Below are 12,705 nucleotides of genomic sequence, written 5' to 3'. Positions count from 1 at the left end.
TTCCGTGGGTTACCTTTTTCACTTTGCTGATATTTCATCCATAATACATGCATTTAATTCACTAGGATTTTTCTTTTGTCACTTGCATTTTGATGTCATATCAAAGAGAACATTGCTTGATACATGGTCATGAAGATTTATTCCTCTTCTCAGAGTTTTATAATTTTTAGCTCTGTATCTAGGTCTGTGATCCATTTTTAGTAAGTTTTTGTTTATGGTGTAAAGAAGGGGACTAGCTTCTTTTTGTTTTTGTTTGTTTGTTTGCATGTGGATATACAGTTGTCCCAGCACTGTTTATTGAAAAGGCTAATTTTTTTTTCCCATTGAATTAAATGTTTATTTCTGGAAACTCTATTCTATGATCTCTGTGTCTTTCCTTATACTGTTATCACATGGTCTTAATTATTCTAGCTTTTTTTTTTTTTTTTTTTTTTTTTTTTTTTTTTTTTTTTTTTTTTTTTTGTCATAGAGAGAGAAGCGAGAGTGAGCACAGGCAGACAGAGTGGCAGGCAGAGGCAGAGGGAGAAGCAGGCTCGCTGCCAAGCAAGGAGCCCGATGCGGGACTCGATCCCAGGACGCTGGGATCATGACCTGAGCCGAAGGCAGCTGCTCAACCAACTGAGCCACCCAGGCGTCCCTATTCTAGCTTTGTAGTAAGTTTTGAACTCAGGAAGTATGAGTCTTCTGACTTTGTTCTTCATTTTCAAGATTGTTTTTGCTGTTCTGAGTCCCTTGCATTTCCTTAGGAATTCTAGGATCAGCTGGTCAATTTCTGCAGAGAAGCTGAGATTCTGACCAGGAATGTGTGAATCTGTAGATCAGTATAGGGAATACTATCCACAGTATTAAGTCTTCAGTAATATTAGTTCTTATTTGTTTAGCCATTTGAAGTAAAGTGGAGTTCTAAAGATTTATGTGAAGTATTTTAATACCTGTGCAACTTGTTTACCAATAATCTATTGACTTTATTGTTGGCTGGTAGGAGCTGGGTGTCTAAGGGAGAGTAGAGACTTAGCTATGAAATACTCCATGTACTTTGTAAGTTGAAAATTTTTTGTTTTTGTAACAGATTCGTAATGGTAACGTAGGCTCCATAAATAAATTTTTAAATGCCAAGTTATGTTAAGCATTTAAATTCTTTTAAATATCATATATTTACTCTATGGATATCAGGGCCTATTCTCTTAATTATTACTGCTTTTCAGCAATACTGAATACTAGTTAGTCTTTTTTAGACCAGCTCTCTTTTAGATGTAATTAGAAATCCCAAATAACATCCAACCTGAAGATTTTTTTATTTCTCAGTATAAATTTTGTTATGTTGACAGTATTACACTCATGCATAATTATATGGGTAGAAAAACAACTAAAATACCAGACTGAGTTAATGACATTTTCTCTAATCCTGTGATGTCAGTCTTTCAGTGCATCAAAATTAAGGATATGAACCACTTAAATTTGTACTGGAATTTTGATCTAATTGGTAAAGCTTAGTGATCTTTGTTTTGAGCAAATCGACATTTTGACTTAATCTGTTTTCTTCTTTGTTGAGAGCTGTTACCCCCTTATTACATCTAAGTTTCTACTTCCTTTTTCCTATTCTAAGACCTTTCTGGGAGTCTTATAAAGTTGTACCATTACCATTTTTCTTTAACTATAGCCTCAGGTGTGTTGTTTCCCAATTCTGAGCTGTGATACCTAGAACTGTGTCTTCATTAATGAAGCCTTTTTTTTTTTTAAGACTTTTTTATTTATATATTTGACAGAGAGAGACAGTGAGAGAGGGAACACAAGCCAGAGGAGTTGGAGAGGGAGAAGCAGACTTCTTGCTGGGCAGGGAGCTGAATGCAGGGCTTGATCCCAGGACCCCAGGATTATGACCTGAGCTGAAGGCCAGATGCTTAACGACTGATCCACCCAGGTGCCCCATTAATGAAGCTTCCTGAAGGCACAGGAAAATAGTTATCCTAATCTTAGTGGAGGGGGTAGTTTGGGAGCAGTTGAGGAACAGGGCAGAAGTGGCTTCACCAGCTTGTAGGGCCTAAAGATGAAACATAAGGAGAGATTAGAACAAGCCTACTGATGACATATTAGCACAAAAGGGGGGGGGGGCATTTTCTTTGCTTCTGTTAGGAAGTCTTTTGGATTAGGAAATTTTAAGTTGAAGAGTAATAAAACAGTTGTAGCTAGTTCTTAAATACAGATGTACACACAAGGTGTATGCACAAAATTAATTACTAAAAGAGTAAAGACCAGAATGATTCGTTTGAAACTGACCGGCACACAGCCATCATCAGTGATTTAGAAATTACCCACACTTTTGTTAATTCAGACTGACCTTACCTCCAAATATCGAGGTTGAAGCCAGCAGTGGAGAGTGAAGAATGTCTGCAGTGAGGGCATCATGAGCAGAAAGGGGAGACAGGGGCTAGGAATGGGCAGGAGGAGAAAAGATGGAGAAGGAAGGGAGTCAGATCAGGAGGTAGGAATGGAAACATATAAAGGATTAGAAAAAGAGAAGGGGCTGAAAACAACTGGAGGGAGAAGGGACACAAGAAATACTGGTGTATTGCAGTGACTGAAGAAATATGTGTCATCATTTTAGTGTGTCTGAATCTGCTTAGTTAGGGCTACCATGGAACCTTTAAAGAATTCAGTTTAACGGTTTAACTGTGAAAGAAAGGAAGAAGAGGAGCAAGAAAGAAGGGGATTTTTAAAAGCATACAAAATCCTTTTTAAGATCAGCAGTAGCAATACACAGTTGTTTAACTTACAACATAATAATGATATTATTTGAGTCCTGTTACTCTGGGGCACTATACTGAGTGCTTTACATATATTGATTCAATGAATCCTCACCACAGTTTTGTAAGCAGATACTATTTCTCCCATTTTACAGATGCGGAAACTGAGCCACAAAGAATAAGTAATTTGCCTAGGCTAGTCAGATAACAGAGCCAGGATTCCACTGAGGCAGCCTGACTACTGTGCTACAGCTGGCTTCATCACCTCTACCTCCCCCTCTCCATGATTTGTATGGTATATTTCTGTAGAAATTTGTCTTGTTTTGAGAATGTAATATCCCTTTGAAATAGTTATACATCTTCTAGGCTCACAAACTCTGGACACTATTTAAAAATCAGTTTTTATTTCCTGTAGTTAATAGTAATTCGAGAAGCTTTATTAGATAATGGAACACAAAGGTGGATAGTGCATGGTCCCTATCCCCAGTGAACTAAAATCTCAGTTCGTAGTTTTTTGCTCACTCAAACCGAGTATCTACTCCAATATTAGTGTGAATTCTTTGACTTTGAACCAAGGTTACGTGCATTAATGAATGTTTATTGCCTTCAAAAGTATGCTCACCTTTAAAAGCCACAGACCAATAATAATATAGCCATTACTTAAAACTTTTGGAATTCTTCTCCTTTCAGTAAGCCACACAACGAATCAGCCTTCTATAAAAAAACAAAAACATAAGTACCTAACTTGATTACCTTCTTTAGTCATCCTTAAAATTAAAGCCTCACATGGATATTCACAAAGTATTATCTAAAAAGGTGTTTTGTTTTGTTTTGTTTTGTTTTTACAGCCCTGATGGAGTAAAATGTTTGCAGGCTGTAGAGGAGGAAATGTGAATGGAGTTAGTGGATTTCACCAGGAACTTTGGAAGAGTGTTGGGTATTAGTGTTGCACTGGAAGGAGGATGAGAATTGAGCCCTATTTAGAGGGAACAGAAAGACTTCTGTGAGGAGTGTGGGTAAATAAACCAGGAATCTACCCTGAAGATCATTGATTAGCTCTCTGAACATTTAATTTTTTCAATTATTTGTAGAATTTTAGAACCGTTCTCTAGTACACATACTTTGTTTCCATTGAGACTATCTTGTAAGGAGAAAAGCTGTGTGGTTTGAAAGTACTTCTTGATATTGAGGCTTACAAGAAGTCTGAAGAGAATGAAGCGGTGACTGGGAATCCTAAGAGATTTTACCAAGAAGAACTCATTGAAGACTTTAGAGGTACCTTTTAGGCGAGTAAGAGAAATCCTGGATCATCTGGCAGTTAGGAAGGAAGTTTATGTATTAAGTTCAGTCTAATTTGACATTGGACTTGTGTCTGTATTGCTTCACTCTTTGGTAAATAGTTCTGGCATGTGATGGCTGGCTTAGCCATTCCCCTCTTAGACATGACTTAGGTAAAAAGTGACAGACCATGGGAAACAGAGTATCTTTATAGTTTGCTGCATTTCTTACCCCGTGGTATTGGCTCTTAGATTTTTACTGTGGGATTGGGAATACTTGGAATTTAACATCGGTGCCTTTACAATTATATGTAGATTATCCACATATCATTCATTTGGCAAATATATTGAACAGCAGCTGCACAATGGGAGACAATGGGAACATCCATGAATAATTCAAAATGGGAACTCCATGAATAATTCAATCTCTATATTTAAACTGCTTCTAGACTAGTAGAGCAGATAAAATTAATAAGCCAGAAGTTAGAATATTTTATATTTCACTGTTGAAAGTAAAATAATAGAGGTATGCAGCTTCCTACTGAATAAAGAAGGGCACTTTACTCTGACTCAGGAATTTTCCCTAGGATGAGGTAAGCCTTTAAATAGAAAAGGAATTAATCAAAAGAAGTAGGTAGCAGGGTAGGAAATTTTCAGTATGTAGAAGAAATAACTGAGCTAGGAAATGATTCTCCATTGTCTTGTACTCTGCATTTCAGAAAACGTCCTGCCTGCATGACTGCTATTTAGCTGGTATTAACTAATTTTAGTGTTGCTTAATTAAATCTGTTATAAAGATAACAGTTTATTCTAAGTCTGTGAAAACTTAAGAATAATTTGCTTTTTTGAGCATTCTCAATTTTTACATCTTGTTTTGTAACTTTAATTCTAAAGGATGGAAATAAATTGAAAGCCCAAGTTGAATTACTTAGTCCTTTTAGGGTAACATTACTGGTAGTTTGGAGGCAAATGCACTTAATTTTAGGTCTGTTTTAAACATGTATACATCAGGAAGAGAATTTCTTAAAGTCATTTTTACTCCATTTATTCATCTGCAAATGCAGTTGGATTAGTGAAGGTCCCTTTCAGATTCAAAATCCAGTGGTTAAATTTCATGGCTCAGCATTATTTATAAGTTGTTTTAAAAGCTCAGAGGAAAGAGTCATCCTTCTTGTATCAGAAACTTTCTTCTCATGTTAACTACCCAAGTCATGTAGCATGATTCATGCTTTCTCTCCTCCCTCCCTTTTTTGGCATTGATTGTATGTAGTGATTGATGACCCCCAAGATACAGGGAGACTCAGATGTTCGTCTCTTAAAAAATAATCTGAATCTTGACATTTAGAGATCATCTTCCCCTGAGAAGTTTCTTCTGTATAATCTTAGATTATTTGAATTTTGGATGTGCCTATTTTCTGAATCAGCAGTTAATTTGGTTTGTTCCTAATTTCGGGGTAAATTTTGCTCAAAATTGATGTTTCTCTTTCTTAGTCAGTGTCTTTGTAGTGCTATGTTCTTGTACTTCAATCCCAAGAACATACACTTACTAAAGCCAAAAAATATTGCTTATTTCTTGATCTCCAGTTGGCAGTGTTTCTGCTTTATTGATTTATTTTACATGTTTATTCCCTGTTATTTTTAAAGCTGCTTTTAGTATTGCTGTAGTGAAGTAATACAGATACTAGGTAATAATATCACATTCAGAATCTTCTCATTTTGCCTTGTAGATCCTTTTTCTGTCCCAAAAGTAATACTATGTAGTTCTTAGCCACACAATGAATTGTTGATTAATCTAAAAAAAATACTGTAGAAAGTAGTGGCTGTACCTAAAAAGAAGGAAAATCTAGATATATTTTACTGCCTTCCTTTTTTTTTTTTTTTTTTTTTAAGCTGTGGCTTTATTATTTTGCTTGAGGTTTTTTTTTCCCCTTTACATGCATTAATATGATTTAAACTTTCTTTGAGTTAGCCCAAGTAAAAGTCTTTTTCCTTTTTCCCTTTGGTATTCTATTTGCAAAACAAGTAAAGCAGGTTTTATAGACTAGGGTAATGAGTTCTATTTAATTAAAACTCTCATATCAGTCTTAGCTCATTTTATCAGTTATAGCCCAACTCACAATTCATACTTTTAATACTACATTCCTTCTTTGCACGCCCCTCCCTTAGAAAATAGAAGGTTTTTCCAAAATTTTTTACTTCTAAATCACCAAATTTTTATCTTTTCTGCAGATAATATCACCTACTGCATTATTTTTGGCTGCAAAAGTGGAAGAACAGGCTCGAAAACTTGAACATGTTATCAAAGTAGCACATGCTTGTCTTCATCCCCTAGAGCCACTGCTGGATACTAAATGTGATGTACGTAATAATAATTCAATTGGTGTTGCCTTCCAACTGCTGCTTATTCCTTTTACCATTTAGGAATGTAATACCGGCAAGTGATCTAACAAACATATTTCATGTATGTACATGAGTTTCAGTATTGTTCTGAATCATGTCAAGGCTGTGATTTAAAGGTGGTTATAAGTGTTTCACATTTTGTTGTTTATCCTCACAGCCAACCTATGATATATGTGGAGGGTAAGTCATATCACCTCCATTGTTTGGGTCCATTTGAGACCAGAGATAAATAACTCTTAAATTGTCAACAATGAAAAAAAAAGAAAAATCTCTGGACTTGCCTCTAGAGCAGTAAATAGTAATTTTACAGAATCGTTTCTTTGTTAATGCATGTATACTAATAGTTACTGATCCATAGAGACGCTGTTATACCATGCTTTCATGAAAGGGGTTTTTTTCATATTTTTAACTTTCCTCAAAAGTAATGCTGACTTCTAAGCAACTTGTTCATTATCAGCATTTTAATAGACCTTGTTTGAAAGTGCCATTTTTAAATGTTATGACATCTTAAAACAGAAGGTGGAATTCTAGGCCTTTAAATTCACTTTCCCAGCTCTTGTACTATAGGTGAGTTCCTCTATCAGAAACTTTGTAACTACTGAATGACTGCCAGATTATATTAGTTTACTTTCATTTAGTTAATCTTAAAGTCCAGATTAAGTATATCTGATTTTTTAAAGTATATCTGAGTTTATTAATGACAAGTTTTACCGTAAATGTTGGCTTTAAGGGAGTGAGATACTAATGTTACCATTCAATAATAAAGAATGTGTGATTATTCAGAGATTGTTCTTGTAATTTCTATTAACTTTACAGATTCAGAGTTAATTTTGGTGAATACTTAGGGTATTGTTCAAATAATAGAAATCTGTGTTTTAAAAAATCATCTTGATGACCTTTTCAAAATGGGACATAAATGGGACATAAATGGGACCTTTTCAAAATGGGACATGAATAAAGTGAGTTTAGCCACATGACCTTACATGAATATTTATGATGTGTTGTTTTTTATACCTTACTCAGTCCTCATAATTTTAGAAATTTGATAATGGTAAAATTTTTTATACTCTCTATTCCCAGAGTGATTACAATAGGGGAATGATTTGTTGAAGTAAAAGAGAAGACCCTCTATTTCCCCATGGGTGTGTGATACATTCTTTTGGTATTTTATATCTAAAATGTTTTCTTTTAACCTAGAGATTGAGGGTTTGCTTTGATTTTATTTTGTCTTTTTTGAGGAGAGGAAGTTCAAAAAAAAATAACTCATTGACTTACTCTGACCATCAAGGAATTACCACACAAAATATCTTAGAGTGAATTGGTATGTTTTTTCTTTACAGGCTGGTTTGGATTTGATGTTCTTACTTGAGTTAGTGCTTCCTGTCTTAATGTATCTTAAAGCACAGTGCCTACATGAAGTTTTATAGTATAGACTGAAGGGTTTGTTTTCAGTTAAGCTCTACCTCCTTTCGTATTATTGTTGTCTTTTTAGGGGTTTTTTAACTTGTTGTTTTTTACCTTGTTTACATATTCTGTATTAGAAGTGAATAAGTTTAGATTGGTTGTAGAAAATGGGTTTTCTCTGTCACCCTCAAATTATTTCCTTTGTGTTTCTAAACTACTCTGATTTAATGTATCTGTTAATTTTCATGAGATTTAACGGTCCCATGATCTGGTAGTGTTTATCTTAAGCATTTTAATGTTATTATTTTTACCTGGCAGGCTTACCTTCAACAGACTCAAGAACTGGTTTTACTTGAAACCATAATGCTACAAACCCTAGGTATGTATTTTCATCAGATATTATTTTTGTGTGTGTTCTTCAGTGTGGTGTCCTAAAAATGGAATAATTTTACCACTGAATAAAGTTTCGTTTTAAAACAAGGTTCGGGGCCAGAATAGTATTACCTGGTTATAAAGAAACCATTTTTTAAAAATTTCATTTACCATTAATTGAACAGTAAACATAGTTTTCATTGTGAAAGGCTGCATGTGATTGTAACATGTACAAATACTCTGACTATAGGGGCGCCTGGGTGGCTCAGTGGGTTAAGCCTCTGCCTTCAGCTCAGGTCATGATCTCGGGGACCTGGGATCGAGCCCAGCATCGGGCTCTCTGCTCAGTGGGGAGCCGGCTTCCCCTTCTCTCTCTGCCTGCCTCTGCCAACTTGTGATCTCTCTCTCTGTCAAATAAATAAATAAAATATATTAAAAAAAAAAACAAATACTCTGACTACAGTCAGTATTTAATGAATTTATCACATTTTTAATGTGACACAGTAGTTATTTAAACATTGATCATCCTTTTTTGAAAATTACATTGCAAGTTTTTTGCAATTTAAGTGATCTCTAAAGATTATTTATTCAAATCTTTCACTATATTGTTGAGGAAATTGAGACTTAGCATGGTTTGTCTTGTGTGAAGTCATGTATTACTTCTGGAAGAACTTGGCAGTGTATTATGGGAATAACACAGGCTTTATGGAGCTCTTGGTTTAAAATCCATATGCCTTTGACTTGCTTTTTAAGCTTGGGCAAAGTCGTTTTACCTTTCATGCCTCCATTCTATATACGCAGGGTAGAGTAATAATGTCTGCCTTAACGTTGTGAATTTGAAGATGAGAGAGAGTGTATAAAAAACATGTACCACATAGTATGTGTGTCGGAAGTCGCTATTATTCATTATGGTAGTTATTTATTACTCCATTCCCAAACTAAAAGAAGTTTAATAATCATAGCCTCCTGTGATGACAGACTTTTTTTTTTTTTAAGAAAAGTAGCTTGTTTAAAATAGATGGAACTTGTTTGATATTTCTATAGCATAAAATGATACAAAAATAAAAGTGAGAATCTTATCTCCAAATCCAATAATTTAGCACGTTACTGCTTTATTATAAGAGATTATATAAATATGAAATTTACAAAGATTTGTGTAATGAAGGTTAAAAGAAAAACTATATTAAGGGGAAGTTTGTGTAATAAAGGTTAAAAGGAAAATTATTTCAAGTGGAATTATTTTAAGTTAGAATTTATAAGATACACTTCTATGGCTTTGATTAAAGTATGATTTTGTGGGTTTAATTACAGTAGAAATAGAAATAGATCACACAACAGTTTTAAAAATCTGGATTACCTGTTTGTCAGAATGTTATTTGTTTACTGCTCCTGAAGACACTAATGTGACCTCCACTTTTTAAAAAAAGGAAAAACCCTCCCCTCCCTAACGGTTATTTAGACATGGAAAGCTCTTTCAGCATTTTATCTTTGGTTTTAGAACCTGATTTAAAGAATCTTGAGGGGCGCCTGGGTGGCTCAGTGGGTTGGAGCCTCTGTCTTCAGCTCAGGTCAGGAGATCGAGCCCCACATCTGGGCTCTCTGCTCAGCAGGGAGCCTGCTTCCTCCTCTCTCTGCTTGCCTCTCTGCCTACTTGTGATCTCTCTCTGTCAAATAAATAAATTAAATCTTTAAAAAAAAAAAAAGAATCTTGAGGCTACAAGTTTCACTTAATAACTTTATCATAAATGTATGTAATTGATATGTATGTACATACATAAATGTATGTACATAAATGAAATGTGATTATAAGCTAACTGTTTGAAACCCTTTCATCTAAGGCATACTAAGAAAATAAGAGGACTCTAAATCATTTAAAAGATTTTTCTCCCACTATGGCCCAGGGATTATATTTATGAAAAATACTCTTTACACCTTCTGAAAGAGTTGTAATACATTTTTAAAAATACGTTATGTAGTTGAAGTCTTTGCTTTATAGTTGTATTTTCTGTAATTTTAGTTTGTTTTTAACATGAGGGTAATCTCAAGCTAATCATAATTCAGAATTTTTAATAAATACCACCCCAATCTGCAAATAGCTTTGTTAACCAGTTTTCAGTAAGTGGAACATTGGTTTTAGAAGAAATTATTTCTTGTCATTGAAGGTGTGTAATGAGCATGTCAGTGGTAAAAATAACTTTGTCTTTGGATCTTTTTAATAATGAACAATATATTATACATTTATGGTTGTGCTGATGAATGGCATTTCTCAGGCAAGTATTGTAGTGTGGTAAGTGATTGGGAAAAAAGTGCTTTTCATTTCAGGTTTTGAGATCACCATTGAACATCCACACACAGATGTGGTGAAATGTACCCAGTTAGTAAGAGGTAAGTGATCTTTGAAACTTCTAAATTAAGTGTTAATGCTTTTTATGGTCTAATTGATTTGAATGAGTTTTATCAAAATGGGGAAATGTCATTTTGAAGCAACATCTTTTGGTGTCCTGCATCTGCCTATTCATTTACTTCTGCACGTGGTTCTACCTGGCAAATTAGCAGCCTTTAAACTTACAGGAGAATCTCCTTTCACTGAAAAATTGGAGGGCTTCCAAATATTAAGACTCTCTTCACCTCCCCATTAGGCTAAGCCAGTCCCATTTCACTTAATATTTAAGAAGTTGGCCGTTGACACATACACACAGAAAATTTCTGGTCTATCTGAAGCTTTCATTGACTTCTAGAAAAGTTATTACAATTTAAGAATTTGGAGACCATCCTCAGATCTTTCAGATAAAAATTGTCTTAGCAGATTTGCCATTTTGGAAATATTTTCCCCGTGTTCATTTGAACAAAATTTGACTTAATACATTCTTCAGAGTTCTTTACTATTACTAAAAATAATTTCCTTTTTGTGTGTAATGAGGAAGTACATAATATGCTACAGACAGCATGTGATGTGCCTATTAACCTTTTAAAACAGGAGTAGGAACTTTTTGTATTATTTGCTTTATGGCTTATAAAGTGTGGTATACATTTTTCTGCTCTTGTTAATGAATCCTACATATCTGTTCTTGTATCCCTAGAAATAACTCTTTACACAGTTGCATGTTAACACTATTTCTTCTACTTTCCTGTTTCCCATTTGAAGTGTTAATGTACTAAGAGCAACCACTTGGAACTTTCATTGTACCTTTTTCTATTACTTTTTGAAAGTGAAATTTTGCAGTTTCATTCTTTTACACCCAGACTTCCTTCCTTAGGTTTTATTTTAAACAAAATGGGTAAAACTTTTAAAGGCTTTTCTTTGTTTTTTAGTGTTTTACCTGGATATTCTCACATTTTATTCATTCTAAATTGAATTCCTATACCTGGTAGGATTTTATTATGTTAACAGCTACATTTAAAACAAACAAACCTGTTATTACAGTGTCATTGTTAAGAAATGGACTTCTGAAAGTCCCATTTATATTTTATTATTCTAATAACTAGTACATGTTATGACTTGTAGAACATATTTAATTATGGTTCCTGTATTTCATGGTTATTGGAATATAATTTAGAGCACATTTTCATCCCAGAATTACAGTATAGTGTAGAATTGTTTTAGATAACTAGTGTATGTGTTTGAATTAAGGGGAAAAAAGGCTTTAGAGTGGTTTTCCTGAAAACTTGAAAGAATAAGCTATTTTGTGAAAATAATGAGGAGCCATGTAACTTTGCTTCAAGCCTAATATAAAAATATAATGAAGAAAGATATTAGGTTAAAATTCATAGAGGTACCTTAGGAGATGAAACTGGATTTTCAGTTTAGCATCATTGTGAAATTTGAGTCCTGATCTTTAATCAGAGTTTAGTAGCTTTTGTACATGTTGCTCTATATCTAAAGCTAGAGACACCAAGTCCATTCACTTACAAAGTTGGTTAGTAAGTTTTTAAAAATTCAGAAAAACTACAAATTTGATGTTTTATCCAAAGCAGAATATTTAAATCTAATTTTTTTGTTGTTAATGCTTAAAATGTGACCAATTCTTAAATTTTAATACAAATCTTACATATGTTTAACTTCCATTTTGTCTGACTAACATTTCAGATAACTGTAGTTTACATCTTACTCCATTTAAAAACATTCTTTTATGTTTGCTGTCTATTTTTCTTTGCTCTGTTAAAATTTTCAGCTAACAAAAGAACATTTTTCCTACATTCTTCCTCTGTTGTACACTGTTAATAGGTTATTGAATTTAGATATATTCTGAGGTAAAAACCGCTATGGCAATTTAAAATTATTTTTACTTCCTTCTCTACATATTTTGATTCTTTGGGGGTATGGGGGGTGGTAAATGGTTTGGTTTCTTTAAAGTTCTTCCCACCCTCCACCCCCTCTGGAGATGAGAAAGTTGATATTATGCTACTTTGCTGCAGAATTGGCTAATGTCATTTTACAGGGACCTTTCATTTCTGTGATTTCTCCTTCCCTCCCCACCAGGAAAGAATGCCATACATAAGTCACACTG

General features: G+C 34.1%; 1 protein-coding gene across 6 annotated transcripts in view; it reads left to right on the top strand.

Moving 5' to 3' along the window:
- Positions 1-12,705, top strand: part of CCNT2 (cyclin T2) — a 42,018-nt gene that overhangs the window by 14,556 nt on the left and 14,757 nt on the right. For 4 of the 6 annotated variants that reach the window (XM_047722513.1, XM_047722514.1, XM_047722515.1 and 1 more), the window contains 3 exons: positions 6,251-6,379; positions 8,144-8,204; positions 10,520-10,582. In XM_047722513.1, coding sequence (XP_047578469.1) covers positions 6,251-6,379; positions 8,144-8,204; positions 10,520-10,582 — 253 coding nt within the window. Of the gene's footprint in view, positions 1-3,784; positions 4,020-6,250; positions 6,380-8,143; positions 8,205-10,519; positions 10,583-12,705 lie in introns of those variants that run through there. The other 2 variants (XM_047722517.1, XM_047722518.1) reach the window with 2 other exon arrangements.

This window comes from Lutra lutra, chromosome 3, assembly GCF_902655055.1.
Source record: "Lutra lutra chromosome 3, mLutLut1.2, whole genome shotgun sequence".
NCBI classification, from domain to species: domain Eukaryota; kingdom Metazoa; phylum Chordata; class Mammalia; order Carnivora; family Mustelidae; genus Lutra; species Lutra lutra.
This window is presented reverse-complemented; position numbering and strand designations above follow the sequence as displayed.